General features: G+C 40.1%; 1 protein-coding gene across 5 annotated transcripts in view; it reads left to right on the forward strand.

The window, feature by feature from the left end:
- Positions 1-9,402: 9,402 nt before the first annotated feature.
- Positions 9,403-19,574, forward strand: part of LOC134347951 (POU domain, class 2, transcription factor 1-like) — a 179,877-nt gene continuing 169,705 nt past the window's right edge. For 3 of the 5 annotated variants that reach the window (XM_063050624.1, XM_063050620.1, XM_063050623.1), the window contains exon 1: positions 9,404-9,453. In XM_063050624.1, coding sequence (XP_062906694.1) covers positions 9,420-9,453 — 34 coding nt within the window. In that variant the 5' untranslated portion in view covers positions 9,404-9,419. Of the gene's footprint in view, positions 9,454-9,875; positions 10,016-19,574 lie in introns of those variants that run through there. The other 2 variants (XM_063050621.1, XM_063050622.1) reach the window with 2 other exon arrangements.

Below are 19,574 nucleotides of genomic sequence, written 5' to 3' on the forward strand. Positions count from 1 at the left end.
ACATCCCTCTGAAACCCATTTTCCAGCCTTCTCCCTGTAACCTTTGACAACTTTGCTATCCAAGAACCTATCAACCCCCGATTTGAATATATCCAGTGATCTGGCTTCCACAGCCGTCTGTGATGATGAAGTTCACAGATTCACCACCCTCTGGCTGAAGAAGTTCCTCCTCATCCTTGTTCTAACTGGATGCTCTTCTATCCTGAGGCTGTGCCCTCTGATCCTAGACACTCCCACAATAGGAATTATCCTTGCCACATCCACTCTATCTATACATTTCAATATTTGATAGGTTTCAATGAGATTCCCCCCCACTGTTCTAAACTCCAGTAGGTACAAACGCAGAGCCATCAAACACTCCCTAGATATTAAATCTCAATTTCGTCACATCTGACTGCCCAGATCCACCTGCACTAAATATGGTACACCTCTTCTGCCACCAACCATGGGCATCTTTGTGCTGCTAGTGCAAGAAGTCAAGGTTCTCAGCGTACATCTCAATGAATCAGTAGTATTACATATTTTAATGAAGATTTGAGGACAAATCTTTTACACAGTCCATCATATAATCTATTTCTTGGCAGAGTTACAAGTAGAATGTCTGTATTTGGAGCACGGTGTGGGGCTAACAAATGACTGGCCCACTCATAGAAACCAACTGAGTGTAGTTAGGACTTTGAAGCTTTGTACATTGGCCTGGTGAGGGAACTGAGTTTGATCGCTTAGTATTTATAAGGTGTTGTGAGATTTCAAGTTCCTGGGTGTCAAGATCTCTGAGGATTTAACCTGGACACAACATATCGATGCCATTATAAAGAAGGCAAGACAGTAGCTATATATTTCATTAGGAATTTGAGGAGATATATTTCATTAAGAGTTTGAGGAGATTTAGTTTGTCACCTAAAACACTCGAAAACTTCTACAGATGTACTGTGGAGAGCATTCTGACAGGATGCATCACTGTTTGTTATGGGGGGGGGGCAGAAAGCCACTGCACAGGATCGAAAGAAGCTACAGGAAGATGTAAAATTAGTCAGCTCCATCTTGGGTAATAGCCGTCTCTATTTCCTGAGGAGACTGAGGTCCTTTAACATCTGTCGGACGATGCTGAGGATGTTCTACGAGTCTGTGGTGGCCAGTGCTATCATGTTTGCTGTTGTGTGCTGGGGCAGCAGGCACCAACAGTATCAACAAACTCATTCGTAAGGCCAGTGATGTTGTGGGGATGGAACTGGACTCTCTTACGGTGGTGTCTGAAAAGAGGATGCTGTCTAAGTTGCATGCCATCTTGGACAATGTCTCCCATCCACTACACAAGGTACTGGTTGGGCACAGGAGTACATTCAGCCAGAGACTCATTCCACCGAGATGCAACACTGAGCATCATAGGAAGTCATTCCTGCCTGTGGCCATCAAACTTTACAACTCCTCCCTTGGAGGGTCAGACACCCTGAACCAATAGGCTGGTCCTGGACTTATTTCCTGGCATAATTTACATATTACTATTTAATTATTTATGGTTTTATAATGCTATATTTATACTCTATTCTTGGTTGGGGCAGCTGTAATGAAAATCAATTTCCCTCGGGATCAATAAAGTATGACTATGACTATGAGCTTCCATAGTATCCAGGACACCTTCAAGAAGTGGTGTCTCAGAAAGGCTGCATCCATTACTCAGGACCCCCATCAATGAGGGCATGCCTTCTTCTCATTGTTACCATCAGGAAGGAGGTACAGAGCCTGAAGGCACACAGTCAGTGACTCAGGAACAGCTTCTTCCCCTCTGCCATCCGATTTCCAAGTGGACATTGAACCCATGAACACCACCTCACTTTTTTTATGTATTATTTCTGTTTTTGCACTATTGTAGTTTAACTATCTTATATATATACTTACAGTAATTGATTTATGTTTTCTATATTATTATGTATTGCATTGTACTTTTGCCAACTAAGTTAACAAATTTCATGACATATGCTGGTGATAGTAAACCTTATTCTGATGTAATTTACGCCTCAGGAGTGTACAGAATGGTAAGGATTGTTGCTAACCGGCATATCACGGTCATCAAGGTAGCGTAGTGCCACTATTACAGCTCAGGGTGTCAGAGTTCTGAGTTTAATTCCGATGACCTCTGTAAGAACATTTGTACATTCTTCCTGTTGTTTCCTCTGGGTGCTCCGGTTTCCCCTCACAGTCCAAAGAGCCTCTAGTTCGTAGATAAATTGGTCATTGTAAGTTGTCCTGTGTTTAGACGAGGACAATCAGTGGGCTGCTGGGCAGTGTGGCTGAAAGGCTTGTTTCCTGCTGTATCTCTACGTAAATAAATCAATACATTTATATTGGGTTTGAAATCTTGGATCTTCAGATGCTCTTTCCTATAGATGGCCAATGTCTGTCTTGTGAACTGAATGCCATGATTAATGTCTGTATGCACTGAGAGGTTATTCTCAAGATATGAGAAGTAGTCCATACTGTTTGGGGCCTCATAGGACCTACAGTGTTGCAGGCTGGCAGGTGATCTTTGTTTTGGGTTGTTTTATACATATGCATACATATTAGACAACATCTTTATTTTTAATAAAGCTTTTTAATAAAGAGGAATGATAATTATTTCTTTGGTAAGAAAGAAGTAAGATCATCCACAGGGCAGAAAACAGAGTGGGCTTCATCCGAACATTTTAAAATGAATACCATTAGAATAATTGGTGATCTTGAAAGGAGACTAAAATAACTTGGCAGAAAGGGGGAAAAACAAGACGAGGAAGCAAAAAATATTACATGGATGTAGATAAGGAAGACAAATACACAAGGAAGTAATAAGGAGTAGATCAAGAGAAAGAAGTAAAATAAAACAGGGGATTCCCAAATTTGGGATGGTTAGGCATATGAATTATTTCTAACTGTACTAAGAATTGTCTAAAGTGGAGAGTCTGCATAGTTTAATGTGACTAATATTCTTGATTATAATAGGCAAATTTTATACCCACCATCCAAGGACGTTAATGGTGAAGCTTTAAGATCTTTCCTAACAAACCTCAGGAAGCACCATGCAGAAAACACCAGATACAAATTAGTCTGCAATGGGCGGAAAATCTCTTTGGTTGTAAGGTGTCAAAAGCTAGATATTTTGCGTGAAAACTTCCACACACCTCCCCTACCCTCCATCAGTAGATATGTCTACAAACAGTTTTCATTCTCTCATGTCTCATTAGTTATTGCTATTTATTTATATTTGCATTTGCAGTTTGTTTTTTTCTGCACTCTGGTTGTCTTCCATTGATCCTGTTGTAGTTACTTTTCATTACTGAGTATGCCCACAAGAAAATGAATCTCTGGATAATAACATTTACTTTGAATTTAGAAAGTTACTTATTTTTTTATTTATTTGGAGATGCAGTATAGAATAGGCCCTCTGGCCCTTCCAGCCACACTGCCCAGCAACCCTGTCAAAGGCAATTTAACCTTAACCCAATCACTGGAAAGGTTACTTTAGCCAATTAACTTACCTGGTACATCTTTGAATTGTGGGAAGAAACCGGAGCATGCGGGGAAAGCCTATGCATGCCATGGGGAGGATGTACAGAGACTCCTTACAAAAGATGCCATGCTTGAACCCTGAACTCCGATGCCCTGAGCTACAATAGTGTTGCACTGAACACTACACCACTGTGTGGTAGTTTCCCTCAAGGCATCATGGAAATTCTGACTGAGCAAGCAAAGTAGAAATGGGTTTCTCAGGCAGGACAACCAATAAAAAAGCAAATACCAGAAGCATAATATCATAGCATTTGTCTGTCTTTATGAGGCTGAGTTGCTAGCTTGAGGCTTGACCCAACAAAGTTGGAAAGTGTGCAAGGGACCTGGGACTATTTCCCTGGAAGTCCAGTGCTGATGGAGAGAGAGGTGGGGAGGGGAAGGGGGGGGGGAGAGGGAGGGAGAGGGAGGGAGGGAGAGAGAGAGAGAGAGAGAGAGAGAGAGAGAGAGAGAGAGAGAGAGAGAGAGAGAGAGAGAGAGAGAGAGAGAGAGAGAGAGAGAGAGAGAGAGAGAGAGAGAGAGAGAGAAAGAGAATGTTAGTGTACTGTAACACTTGCTCCACAAGTTCAGATTGACACACGAACAAAAGGAGCGTCACTAAATTATATTCAAATAAAAGTCAAGACAAATTAAACAAACTGCAGGAGAGATGATCATAAGTTTGCAGACAATTAACTTAGGGAGAGGCAGCTGAACAGGCAGGAAGATCAAGAAGGGAATTGAAGAAAGTCAAACCTACATTACCACTTGTGTTGAGACAATTAGAATTAGAATCAGAATCAGAATCAGGTTTATGATCACCGGCATGTGACGTGAAATTTGTTAACTTAGCAGCAGCAATGCAATACATAATTTAGTAGAGAAAATAATAATAATAAATAAACAAGTAAATCAATTACAGTATATGTCAATTGAATAGATTTTTTAAAAAGTGCAAAAACAGAAATACTGTATCTAAAAAAAAGTCGGTTAGTGTCCAAAGATTCAATGTCCATTTAAGAATCGGATGGCAGAGGGGAAGAAGCTGTTCCTGAATCACTGAGTGTTGTGCCTTCAGGCTTCTGCATCTCCTAACTGATGGTAACAGTGAGAAAAGGGCATGCCCTGGGTGCTGGAGGTCCTTAATAATGGACGCTGCCTTTCTGAGACACCACTCCCTGAAGATGTCCTGGGTACTTTGTAGGCTAGTGCCCAAGATGGGGCTGACTAGATTTACAACCTCTGCAGCTTCTTTCAGTCCTGTGCAGTAGTCCCTCCATACCAGACAGTGATGCAGCCTGTCGGAATGCCCCCAAGGTACAACTATAGAAGTTTTTGAGTGTATTTGTTAAGATGCCCAAACTCCTAATAAAGTATAGCCGCTGTCTTGCCTTTTTTATAACTACATCGACATTTTGGGACCAGGTTAGATCCTCAGAGATCTTGACACCCAGGAACTCGAAGCTGCTCACTCTCTCCACTTCTGATCCCTCTATGAGGATTGGTATGTATTCCTTCGTCTTACCCTTCCTGAAGTCCACAATCAGCTCTTTCATCTTATTAACGTTGAGTGCCAGCTTGTTGCTGTGGCACCACTTTACTAGTTAGCATACCTCACTCCTGTACGCCCTCTCGTCACCACCTGAGATTCTACCAACAATGGTTGTATCGTCAGTAAATTTGTAGATGGTATTTGAGCTATGCCTAGCCACACAGTCATGTGTATACAGAGAGTACAGCAGTGGCTAAGCACACACCCGTGAGGTACGTCAGTGTTGATCGTCAATGAGGAGGATATGTTATCACCAATCCGCACAGATTGTGGTCTTCCGGTTTGGAAGTTGAGGATCCAATTACAGAGGGAGGTACAGAGGCCCAGGTTCTGCAAATTCTCAATCAGGATTGTGGGAAAGATGGTATTAAATGCTGAGCTATGGTCGATGAACAGCATCCTGACGTAGGTGTTTGTGTTGTCCAGGTGGTCTAAAGCTGTGTGGACAGCCATTGAGATTGCATCTGCCGTTGACCTATTGTGGCGATCATCAAATTGCAATGGGTCCAGGTCCTTGTTGAGGCAGGAGTTCAGTCTAGTCATGACCAACCTCTCAAAGCATTTCAATGCAGTACATAATATAGAAGGAAAAAAATAAGTAAATCAATTACAGCATATGTATATTGAATAGATTAAAAATCGTGCAAAAACAGAAATAATATATATTTAAAAAGTGAGGTAGTGTCCAAGGGTTCAATGTACATTTAGGAATTGAATGGCAGTGGAGAAGAAGCTGTTCCTGAATCACTGAGTGTGTGCCTTCAGGCTTCTGTATCTCCTACCTGATGGTAATAATAAGAAAAGGGCATGCCCTGGGTGAATAATGGACGCCGCCTTTCTGAAAGCGTGTAAAAGACAGAAAGTCATGGATGCAAAGCAACAGATAGGCTAAGGCAGGGATGGAAAAATGCCATATAACAGAGAGGGTAGGTGATAGATTTTGTAATTGAAAAGATACGAGAGGTGATTCATAAGTTCATGGCCTAAGGTAGAAGGAGTCAATTTTAGAAAACCTAGCACATTTATTTTTCAACATAGTCCCCTCCACACTTACACACTTAGTCCAGTGGTCGTGGAGCATACAGATCCCTTCTTTGCAGAAGTCAGCGTCTTGGACCTCCAGAAAGTGGTCCACAGCAGGGGTCGTTGATAAGTTCGTGGACTAAGGTAGAAGGAGATGAGTTATTAACTTCAAACTTTCTGCATAATCACTCAAAGAGTTGAACTGCATGTGTATGTAACCAGAGCTGTATAACTCATCTCCTTCTACCTTAGGCCACGAACCTATCAATCACCTGCTGTGGACCACTTCTGGAGATCCAAGACGCCAACTTCTACAAAGAAGGGATCCGTATGCTCCACGACTGCTGGACTAAGTGTGTAAATGTAGGAGGGGACTATGTTGAAAAATAAATGTGCTAGGGTTTCTAAAATTGACTCCTTCTACCTTAGGCCACGAACTTGTCAATTACCCCACGCATGTGATCAGTTGATTCAGTTTGAATAGTTTTGTTCGATCTTAGGCTGTAAGTAGAGGAGAGGAACTGATGATAAGAGTGGAAATCATTTTTAATGTTACAGATGATGACATTGTTCTCACTAGTCATCAAAGTGAAGTTGCAGCTCACCCAAGACATGCTACAAGTAAAGGCTTTGGAGGGATTGAGAAACAGGAATCAGTGTGTATGTGAAAACAAATGTCTTTTGATTTTAAAAAATGGTCCTTGTCAAATGTACAAAGTAACCACATAATGATTTCTTCTATTTCTTCAAAACTGACCTCAAAATCTGGATTTTAAGTTTGGGAATCTGGGAATAAAGGGGGCTTTTCTGGTTGGCTGCCAGTGACTTAGTGGTGTTCCTCAGGTGTCAGTATTGGGACGTTTCACATTGTTTGTCAATGATTTAGATAATGGAATTGATGGCTTTGTGACAAAGTTTGTGGATGACACAAAGATGGGTGGAGGGTTAGGTAATGCTGAGGAAGCAACACAATTGTAGCAGGACTTAGACAAATTGGAAGAATGGGCAAAAATGTGGCAGATGGAATACAGCGTTGGGAAATGTATAATAATGCATTTTGGTAAAAGGAACAACAGTATGGACTATTATCGAAATAGGGAGAAAGTTCAAACATCAGAGGTGCAGAGGGACTTGTGCAAGACTCCAAGAAGGTTAACTTACCGGTTGAGTCTGTGGTAAAGAAGGCAAATGCAATGTTGGCATTTATCTCACGGGGAATAGAATACAAATGCAAGGAGATAATGCTGAGGCTTTATGAGACACTAGTCAGGCACAAGGAGTCCAGAGGAGGTTCACAAGGGTGATTCCAGGAATTAAGGGGTTAACATATGAATAGAGTTTGGCAGCTTTGGGCCTGTACTCACTGGAATTTAGAAGAATGCTGAGGGATCTCATTGAAACCTACTGAATGTTTAAAGGACTAGATAAGGTGGATGTGGTGAGCATGTTTCCTACGGTGGGGGGTATCCATAACTAGAGGGCACAGCTTCTAAATTTGGGGGCGACCTTTTAGAATAGAGATAAGGAGGAATTTATTTTAGCCAGGGAGTAGTGAATCTGTGGAATGCTCTGCCACAGACTGTGATGGAGGCCAAGTCCATGGGCATATTTAAGGCGCAAGCTGAGTTTCCTGACTGGTCAGGGCATCAAAGGCTATGACGAGAAAGTAGGTGTATGGGATTGAGTGGTATCTGTGATCGGCCATGATGGAATGGCAGAGCAGACTCGATGGGCTGAATGGCCTAATTCTGGTCTTATGTATGCCAGGCTCTATTTCTTTTATGCTATTCTAACTCCTCATTAAACTAGCATTAGTTCTCTGGTTTGAAGATTATTGTCAGACAGTGAATACATCTACCCGGCTATGAATGTGTGGTAAAATACAATTATGTTGCTGATAAATGCCCAAGTTTTAGATGATGGATCTGCTTGCGATATATTAACATCTAAAATGGTAGCATTTCTTACAAAATCACTGGTTTGCTAACTTTTGACTTTTGTGCTGAAATCATTAAAATGTTTGAAGGGTAATACTATTTCGTTTGGCTGTATTCACAGATATTTGCGTATGGTTGAAAGAAAATTATATTTGAACCATTAAGGGTAACAGCTGTTCTTGAATCTGTTAGTGTAGGACCCAAGACTCCTGTACTTCCTTCCCAAATTAAAGGCTACATTTTTACTATTACAAACAACTATAACCCTAAAATATGCAAGTTTTAAAAATATTTTTGTTCATTTTATAGACCCCTGAAGCTTGAATTTTTATGTCCCCAAATTATTCTTTGTAACAATTGTTGTTTGTTTGTCACCTTTGCCCTCGATATCTCCTCAGCACACTTGCCAGATCGGAACTGGTTCAAAGTACTTACACATATTTTGATTCATTTTAAATAATTCATTCTTTTGTCAAACATTGTTTTTTTAATTTTCAAGTAAATTAGTTCCACCAAGGTGTATACACTTGTTCTGTAGCACATTATATCTCTTGCTAATCTGCTTTTATTTCCCCGTAATTATTTTGATCTGATTTTAGCAAATTCGTCTAAAATACGGTCTCTTCACATTGAGGGCACTCTTACCTAAATCCAGAATGTTATTCAGATGAAAAGCTCTATATTTGAATGCTTAAAGTCCTCTATATTTTGACTGCTATTCTTTGCCACTAAGTATAAAAATCTTGATCACAAAAATCACTGAGCACGAAAACAACCGGCAGCACCGAAACCTTACTGCCTCAAAGAATTTCTGCAGAAAAAGCTCACAAAAATGTTGTTCATTTCGCTCATGAATTGCCATTCATTTCCGCCACACTGTGTGCTCAGTGGCAAATCGATTACGAACAATTTTAATAAACAGCGGAATACAATACAAGCAAATGAATGCAGTTAATAAGCAGCCAGCCGTCGCCTGTCAGGCGGCTGCGCCCGATCTCATTCGGCAATTTCCGGAGAATACGAAATAATGTGCTTTCAACAAATATCGATCAATTTCTGTTAGATTGCCTCTAAATTAGCATAAAAAGCGAAATGTCCGGATTTCCATGCTACAAGTAAACCAAAAGGAAAAAAAAATAAATCGGGTCGTTAATCTCCGTCCGTTTCCGTCGAACGTAACCGAAGCCGCGACAAAGACGCGCCTTGAAAAATTAAAAATAAATTGTTTTAAAATGAGATTTGAAGTGACGTTTTTAAAAACACAGTGATGAATTCAGTTGTCCGGTAGTTAGTGACTAGATGTTTTGAGAAGGATTTGGGGTATTTTTACTGAAGCGCGGGGCCTTGGAAACGCGAGGGATTGCGGGTAAAGTGAATTGATATTCAAAATGGCGGATGGAGCGTCCAAAGATGAAAAGCCCGGTAATGGCTCTAATTTTACATATTCATATTTCAATTTAGCATAATTTATTTTGCCTTATTACTGTATTTGATTGCGGGGCGAGCAAAAAGAAAACTTTAATGCATTTATTTCTGGGAAATACACAGCCAGAGCGGCCGTTTCGACGAAGCGCATTCCGCCAGAATTTTTTTTTGGAAAAAATAAAATAAGAGAAAGCGAAATACAGAGATGGGAGGACAGTTTGACTAAAAGAAATATGCAAAACAAGGCGCGGAGTTTTACATTTTTTACTGTCTTTTTATCGATGCAAAAGCGTTCTATGCTAATTTCGGATCAAATATTAGCCTCGGCAGTGCTGAAGGGGATAAAATAATAGAAAATATTTCCGAGGGTTTTGTGGAGACGGGCAGATGCGGAGCGCCGAAACGGCTGAAGAAAGAGAACATCTTAAAAATCCGATTCTTGTTTGAGGGCGATCAAAATCTGAATGTGTAATATACGCTGAAGAGGGTTTGTTTTTAAATCGCAGGAACGCCCCTCATGTTTAGTTGAATAGATTTAATAACAAGACGTCCACGTTTGGTGTGTGTGTTTTTTTATTATTGACTTTGATCATTACTTTCACCAGTGTTGCTGTTGAGTTCAGGTGATGGAGAATGCAAGCGGGGATGTTTATTAAAATTTGCATCGAGGTTTTAATGAGCAGCCTAGGCCCTGACTGATTGTTTTACTTTATTTTTTAAACCGTTTTAGGCGTTCAGATTGCAAAGCGTAACCCCCGTGTTTATGGAAGCAGTCTGTTTTAACGCTTTTCTAATTTGATGTAATCTTAGACGTGTCGGATTTATAAACAACATGAGCAGTTAGTTGCGATTTTTAGTAAAGTTCTTTTAAAAATATTTTTACATTAACATTGTACATTTCATTTTTGATTATAAACATGAAAATGACTAACAAAATGAAAAACAAAGTGTATAGCATTTTATCTTTAAATGCAATCAAATAATATTTCAAGCATTGTCTTTGGAATGTTTTAAAATATGAAATAAATATTAACAATCAATGAAGTTAGTTTTATTCAAATTACGTTGGTATAAATTTGTATAAGCTGAAGCTCCACAGGTGAAATTACAAATAGACTTTTCTGTATTTATATTGCTGCTAGCCTGTGCCTTGATTACTTAGTATATATGAAAATGTGAAATAAATATGCAAAGTAACATACTTTGGACATGTCTTACAACTTGTTCCTTGGAACCTGGTGCCTGTTTCAAAGGATGTTGTATATGTAATTGCAAGTCTACTTTTTGTAGCACAGTCATTTCCAAAAAAAATGCATCCCATTTTTTTTCTAGTGTTTTAATGATTTTACTCATATTAGTGAAATTTGTGTAGATTGTTGCATCTCTTCCTCCAGCTCCAAAATTTCTCACGCATGTATGTTGGGTCACTTTATGTTCTGTGCAGGGGGTCCGTTAGAGTTTGTGTCTCTTTCATCTTTTTTAAGGAAATGTCAACTGTATTAATGGCACACTAATAGTACTAATGGGCACTGAGACTTGAAAGATTAATAGAGATATGATGGGAATCCTTGCATGAAAAATATTTTTTCATGTGGAATATTTTGGCCCATTTTACTGAAAAGAAAAGAACCGATTGATTTGCACTGAGAAGGTTGTGAGTAAATCAACTTTTCTATGTTTCCTGAGGTGTATGTTACTCCCTTTTAATGGTTTTGAGGCGTCCACTACTTTTGTCTATGGTCACAAGTAAGAAACTTGTAGAGTAGTAGAGCACTATTTTATGTGCTTGGGTCTTTATGATTGGTGTATTTTATAGATACGCTTTTGAGTTGAAAGTAATATTTTCATTTAATTCGCTTCTTGCTTGTAGAAACATATGAACCTTTTGGGCGATTAGTTTCAACACTAGAGTGGTTGTGTTTGAGTGTTAATGTGGAGATTAATGGGAACCTATATTCACTGTATTGTGAATAAAATAGGAGATGTTACCGTGAGTCTTGGTTTGAAGAGAGGGTGAATATATATAATTTAAAGTTTAGAAAGTATGAGGTGGTTAATATTTGAGTTTTGATTGATTCATATGGAGGGAAACCAAACCTTTGATGGAGGAGGAAGTGGAAGTTGAATAACTAATGTAGATTTTCCTGCATCTAATGTGTATGGAGAGAAATTGATGAATGGATACATCAGTGATCTTGATAACTTGGTTATAACAGTAGGAAAATTATATAGGGTAGCTTTAAGTTGATTTCACTTCTGGCAGACAATTAAATGAATTTAATCACTGGTTTAGTTCGATGTTTTGCTATTTTAAAGATGTAATTTAAGTATGTACACAATATTAATGATACTTGCAGGAGTTGATGTAATCAGCAGGGATGTTTACTGCATTTACTATACTTGGGGTGGGTTTAACTGCAAGCAACAAGAACTTGTTTTCCTCGACACCCCCTACAAAAATTGCAGCATGGATCATTGAATTTAACGTTTTGGAGGTTTTTTTTTGCTCTTTTCTTATTTGATCCAAGGCATTTGCTTCAGTTACCTGTTTTATTCTAAACAATTAATAATTTATCAGTGTAAATTGTAACACTTAAGATAAAAAATAAATAGTATTTTAATATATTTATTGAAAATGGTCAGAAATATTTTCTATATTTATTATTGTAAAAGATTTTACCGACTATTTGGGCAAATCTACTTTCTGAGTATCTCTTCCAGGAGGTGTGATTTGGGTGTACTGGTGTAGTTAGGAAGGTAGTGAGATTTATTTTTAGTTATTGTGTAATCTGGCAACTGCAGTTGAAACAAATTTTCCATCTGGAACAAAAGTGCAACTAAATTTTATATTGCTCATTTTAGCTTTGTTTAAAAGCTTGGTTCAAACCTTTCATACTAACACGGTTCATATTTCCACTGGCTTCAGCCTTAATTTTCTATTGGAATATATGCAGATGTACAGTCCTTTGAAGTCAGAAAATTTGAAGTAAGTTTATTATCAAAGTACATATTTGTTACCATGTACTACCTTGAGATTAATTTTCCTGCAGGGGTAAAAAGAAATACAATAGAATTTACAAAAGAGACTACAGATGAAGAGCGACAAGCAACCAAAGTGCAAAATAAGACAAATTGTGCAAATAAAATATAATGCTGAGAACATGAATTGGAAAAAGTCCTTGAAAGTGAGTCTGTAGATTGTGCAGTGAGTTCAGATGATTGAAGTTATCCACACCAGTTCAGGAGCCTGATGGTTGTAGGGTGAGCGTAAGAGAAATCAATATCAAGTTATACCAAGTTCTATAGTAGACTGTGAGTGGAAAAGGAAAAAAGGTGAGTTAGAGAGTTATACAGCATGGAAACAGGTCCTTCAGCCTAACTCATCCATGTTGCCTATGTTCCCAGAAGGTCAGTCCCATCTACCTGCATTTGTCCCATAGCTCTCTAAGCCTCTCAACCACAATTTCTAACAGCTCAATTTAAAAATGCATCACCCTTTGTGTGACAAAGTTGCAGCTGATGTACTTTTTTAAAATCTTTTGCATCTGATCGGAAATCCATTCCGTCTTGTTTTTAAGAATGAAAAAACAAAACTGAGCTTTCACCTTGTCTTTGCCCCTCATTATCTTGTAGATCTCCATCAGGTCATCCCTCAATTTTCAATTTTCTTGGGAATCAAATCCTAGTCTACTCAACTTCTCCTCGAGGTAGCATCTTGGTAAATCTTTTCTACACTCTTTCTAGTTTAATAATGTCTTTTCAATATCAAGGTGACTAAAACTTTACACAATACTCCAAGAGGAGCCTCACCAACAACTTGTCTAACTGCAACATAACTTCCCAATGCTGTACTCAGTGCCCTGACTGATGAAGACCAGTGTGCCATTCACTGCCCTCCCCCCATCTGTATACTTTGGTTCTGTTATTCTATGGAATGTTACATCTATAAATTAGCACTTCTGTAAAGCTATTGGTCCATGGCTAATCCATGCCATTATTGTCATTATTTTCATTGACCTTCTGTTTAGCAAGTGATTTCTTTAAAAGAATCAACTAATAAAGCTCCAATCATTGACTCAAAGATTGTATTAAGTAATGATATACTCTCCCTTACAAATTTCAATCCTCTGATGCCACCAATAGGATTCCTTAACCCTGTGTGTAATTCATCAATTATAATTCATAGGTTTTTAAAGAAAGATTCTGAGAATTAAAAACCTCTGGGTCAGTTGTAAGAAATGCAGTTAAGGAGTAAAGTTTGTTAATTTCATATGTAGTTTGCTTATTCCTAAAATTATCACAATGCAAAACTTTACGCAAGTCACATGGGTAACTTATTGGGTAAAGATGACTCATTTAAAGAATTATAGATGCTTTTTTCATTAACAGTAAGTCACAAAAGTTATTAAGCAGTTTGGTTGTCCAAGAAAGCAGCTTTAACTGCACAAAAATGTTTCATACCTCATGAAAAATTTTTTTTATGTTACCTTTAGTGTGGTTTATTGCTCCTGTAAAAATCAGCCAATCAATCTTAAGCAAGGCACTTGACATTTTTGGCCTGGAGGGTTAGTGAGGCAGGAGAATTGCTTTGTTCTATTTCGTATTCAGGTTCAGGGAGACATGGCCCCAGTAGGTGTCCTGATCCAGAAGCAGTTCCAGCGATTTGCTGAGTTCCTCTTTCGAAAACCTTCACTGGCAATCCATCATGCTTGTTATTTTTCCCAATCTCTCTGGACCACATGTTTGGAACAGTGAACAGACTGTTAGTCAACATTGATTGGCCCAGGCCTAAAGAAGTTGTTAGTAGAACCTATTAATGCAGAATCTACTCTGCATTTCTGCAAAATTACATTTTTTTTGTGTGGGAGTTGGTGGTTTGAGGAGAGGAGGTAGGCTAGGTGTTTGTTGCAATGTAGGTTTTCACCTGAAAAGATGTTTAAAATCATGTGGTACAAAATTTTAACCTAAATCAGATGTTTGCTAGTATTCTGTCCAGTGATTTTTGTCATTTTTTTTGTATATTGCAAAACCCAATGACCATTAAATGATGTTAAGAGACTAAATTTGTTGCAGTTGAAAATAACATCAGTTATTTTAGTTACTTTTTTTTTTATTCTTAACTGAAAACACAACATTCCTTAGTTAACTTTTGTGTGATGGATCCTTGAATGAAGAGTTAGTGTTTTCATGTGCCTTTCCCTTCTACCTCTATCCCACTTCCAACTAGTGTCTGAATGTGTTCTGCCGTTAAACTCAGTCATCAGTTCAGTGGAGTGGTGTAAGTGGACAGATGTTGCACTGTTTGTTGGTCATTAAGCTTGACTTTTTTGTTTTAAAGTGGATGCACAAAAGTCCTGCGTTTATACCTTTGCAACCACTTCCATTTGCCAATATCTGACTTAAAATAGATTTCTAACCAAGGAAGGAAATGTTGCCAATATCTCAGCAGAAATAGAGGTAGCAGAGATAATGGATGGTGTGAAAATTGATACGGAAGTGAACTGGAAAAGCGAGCAGAGCTTGAAGTAAACAATTTACTAGGTTGGGAAGGAATTTAATCAAGGAGTCTTGTGGGTAAAGGTTGTTGAAGGGCTTTCCATAATCCTACAGTCTGCCTTGGATATGAGAAGTATCAGATGTCCAGATAATGGCAAATGTGCCAACTGTGTTCAGAGTGATAAAAGTACATGCCAAGCACCAAATGAAGTCATTTAATCTTGGTGGAGAAACTTTTGCCAAAAATTATCAAAAGAAAATTAACAGGCACTCAGAGTTTTGAGTTAATAATCAACAGCCAGCAGAGGGATTTTATATTCAATGGGCAAATGTGCGTATGCACAAAAGCAGCACAGAACGAAAACAATCTCATTTTATTCTCCAAACAACAGGAATTCTGCAGATGCTGGAAATTCAAGCAACATACATCAAAGTTGCTGGTGAACGCAGCAGGCCAGGCAGCATCTATAGGAAGAGGTGCAGTCGACGTTTCAGGCCGAGACCCTTCGTCAGGACTAACTAGTCGACTGCACCTCTTCCTATAGATGCTGCCTGGCCTGCTGCGTTCACCAGCAACTTTGATGTATGTTGTCATTTTATTCTCCTCTGAGTCCCATCAACTATCTAAGTTTCTGCCATTCACCTACACGTAAAGACCAATTTACAGTAACTAATTAACATCATTGAATGTGAGACCACTGGATCATATGTATGTTCACAGGCAGATGCACACAGATGGATCATCAAGATTGAACATAATGTTGTGCTGGCCCTTTAACCTAGTCTAAGATCAACCTAACACATCCTTCACATATAGCCCTCCATTTTTCTTTCATTCATGAGCCTATCTAAGAATCTCAAATGTCCCTACTGTATCTGGCGCTACCACCACCCCGCTAGCATGTTCCACACACTGGGTGCACTCTGCAAAGAAAAAAAAACTATCTTTAACATTCCCTCCTATACTTTAAGCCAAGCACTTTAAAGTTATGCCCCTTCATATTAGCCATTTTTGCCCTGGGGAAAAAGTCTCTGGTTATTAACTCTATCTATGTGTCCCTTATGCAACTTGTACAGCTCAATTATGTTACCTCTCATTCTCCCATGCTCCAAAGAGAAAAGCCTTGGCTCACTCAACCTATCCTCATAAGATATGTCTTTAATCCAGGCAGTATCCTCACGTATCTCCTCTGCACCTTCTCTAAAGCTTCCACAGCCTTCCTATAATGAGACAGTCGGAACTGAACACAATACTCCAAATGTGGTCTAACCAGAGTTTATAGAGCTGCAGCATTGCCTCATGGCATTTGAGTGCCCACAAGAAAATGAATCTCAGGGTAGTATATGGTGATGTATATGTACTTGAATAATAAATTTACTTTGAACTCAATCTCCTGACTAATGAAGACCAACGCACCCATAGGCCGCCTTAACCACCCTATCAACTTGCACTACAACTTTGAGGGTCAATGGACTCTGTTTCTCCATACTGTTAAGAATCTTAACATTAAAGTTCTACCTTACAAGATGAATCTCTTCTGGACTGAACTCCGTCTGCCACTTCTTAGCCCATTTCTGAATCCTATCAATATCCCTTCGTAACCTACAACAGCCTTCTACACTATCCACAACACCAAGAACCTTTATGTCATTTGCAGATTTACTAACCCACCCTTTCACTTTCTCATCCAAATCATTTATAAAAATAAAAAAGAACGGGGGTCCCAGAACAGATCGCTGTGAAGCATGAGTTCTTACCCATCTCCAGGGAGAATATGCTCCATCTGCTACTAATTTCTGCATTCTATGGGTAAGCCAATTCTGCATCCACGTAGCCAAGTTTCCCTGGATACCATGCCCCCTTTTTTAATTTGTTAAAGAATTGACTATTTTGTCTTAATTTTTTAATGAAAGTTGGTACTGTTTCAGAATATAGGGCCAATGAATTAAAAAGGAAAATATAAATACACCATTGAAAGACAGAGTTAGTTTCAGCAGAAACACTTGTACAATGTGATTTTTAGAAATTTTAAACACAGAAGATTCTTCCCACGAGATAAGCTGCTATTATTAACCCCATAACATTCAGCCATTTATTGATATCGGACAGGCACAGTTGTAGCACTGCTGTTCTGAATACTTAAAAACAGGTGATTATTTTGGTCAAACTTGTGCAAGTTACCTGTAACATGGAATAATTTAGGAAGTCCAACTTGACTATACCTCTTCCCACCCGGTCTCCTATAAAAATGCTATTCCCTTTTCTCAGTTCCTTCATCTCTTGCTGCGTCTGTTCCGAGGATACGGCTTTCCCTTCCAGGACATCAGAGGTATCCTCCTTCAAATAATGGGGTTTCTCTTTCTCCACCATTGATGCTGTCTTCACCCGCATTGCCTCCATTTCCTGAACAACCGTGCTCACCCCATCTTCCTGCTGCCTTAGCAGTGATAAAGTTCCTCTTGTACTTACCTACCACCCCATGAGCCTCCTAGCACATCGTTCTCTGCAACTTCTGCCACCTTCAAAGGGATTGTACCACCAAACATATCTTTACCTCTTGCCCCTCTCTCCACTTCCTGCAGGGATCGCTCCCTCTTTGATTCTCTTACGCATTTGTCTCTCCCCCACTAATTTCCCTCCCGGCACTTATCCCCACAAGTGGCCAAAGTGCTACACCTGCCCATTCAGGGCCACAAATAGTCCTTTCAGCTGAGACAACACTTCACCTGTGAATCTGCTAGGGTTGTCTGTTTTGTTCGGCGCTTCTGATGTGGCCTCCTCTACTTTGGTGAGACCTGATGTAAATTGGGGAACTGCTTGGTTGAGCACCTCTGCTTTATCTGCCAAAAGCCAAACCTTTTAATTCTGATTCCCATTCCGACGTGTTGGTCCAAGGCCTCCTTTTGTGCCATGATGAGGCCACCCTCAGGGTGGAAAAGCAGCACCTTGTATTCCATCTGGGTGGCCTCCAAACTGATTGCATGAATATCGATTTCTCCTTCCAGTGAAAAAAAATTCCCTCCTCCTCCCCTCTTATGCTGTTCCTCACTCTGGCCTCCTACCTCTTCTCATCTGCCTATCACTTTCACCTTCGTGCTCTCCTCCTTCCCTTTCTCCTATGGTCCACTTTCCTCTCCTATCACATTCCTTTCTCTCCTACCCTTTTCTTTTCCCACCCACTTGGTTTCACCTATCACCTGGTTATCTTCCTTCCCCTCCTCCCACCTTTTTATTCTGACATCTTTCTCCTTCCGTTCCAGTACTGAGGAAGGGTCTCGGCCCAAGACATTGACTATGTTTTCATTTCCATAGATGCTGCCTGACCTGCTGAGTTCCACCAGCATTTTGTGTGTGTTACTTCCAATTTAGGATGTAGCGTTAGACTCCCGGCCTCCCGGACGGCCACATCTGCGCCAGGTGTGTCGAGATGCAGCTTCTTTGGGACTGCGTTAGGGAACTGGAGCTGCAGCTCAATGACCTTCATCTGGTCAGGGAAAGTGAGGAGGTGATAGAGAGGAGCTAGAAGCAAGTAGTCACACTGGGGCCTTGGGAGACAGATAAGTGGGTAACAGTCAGGAGAGGGAAGGACAAGAGTCAGATACTAGAGAATACCCCTATGGCTGTCCCCCTTAACAATAACTATTCTGGTTTGAGTACTGTTGGGGTGGGGGGACAGCCTACCTGGGAGAAGCAACAGTGGCCTCACCTCTGGCACAGAGTCTGGCCCTGTGGCTCAGAAGGGTAGGGAAAGGAAGAAGGCAGCAGTAATAGGGGACTCTATAGTTAGGGGGTCAGACAGGCAATTCTGTGGACGCAGGAAAGAAACACGGATGGTAATTTGCTTCTCAGATGCCAGGGTCCAGGATGTTTCTGATCGTGTCCATGATATTCTGAAGTTGGAAGGTGAACAACCAGAGGTTGTGGTACATATTGGTACCAGCGACATAGGTAGGAAAAGGGAGGAGGTCCTGAAAACAGACTACAAGGAGTTATGAAGGAAGATGAGAAGCAGGACCTCAAAGGTAGTAATCTCGGGATTACTGTCTGTGCCACGTGACAGTGAGTATAGGAATAGAGTGAGGTGGAGGATAAATGCGTGGCTGAGGGAGGGATTGGAGCAGGGGGCAGGGATTCCGATTTCTGGATCATTGGGACGTCTTTTGGGGCAGGCACGACCTGTACGAAAAGGACAGGTTGCGCTTGAATCCGAGGGGCAGCAATATCCTGGCAGGGAGGTTTGCTAAGGCTGTTGAGGAGAGTTCAAGCTGGAATTGCTGTGGGGTGGGAACCGAACTGAAGAGACAGAGGAAGGGGTGGTTTCACAAATAGAAAAAGCTTCGAGATGGTGTGAGAGGGAGGATAGGCAGGTGATAGAGAAGGGATACGCTCAGACCGATGGTTTGAGATGTGTCTATTTTAATGCAAGAAGCATCATGAACAAAGCGAATGAGCTGAAGAGCGTTGATCTGTACTTGGAGCTATGAAGTTGTGGTCATTACAGAGATTTGGATGGCTCAGGGGCAGGAATGATTACTTAGAGTGCCAGGCTTTAGTTGTTTCAGAAAGTTCAGGGAGGGAGGCAAAAGCGGTGGGGGTGTGGTACTGCTGATCAGAAAAGGAG

This window comes from Mobula hypostoma, chromosome 6 (genome assembly GCF_963921235.1).
Source record: "Mobula hypostoma chromosome 6, sMobHyp1.1, whole genome shotgun sequence".
Taxonomy (NCBI): Eukaryota; Metazoa; Chordata; class Chondrichthyes; order Myliobatiformes; family Myliobatidae; genus Mobula; species Mobula hypostoma.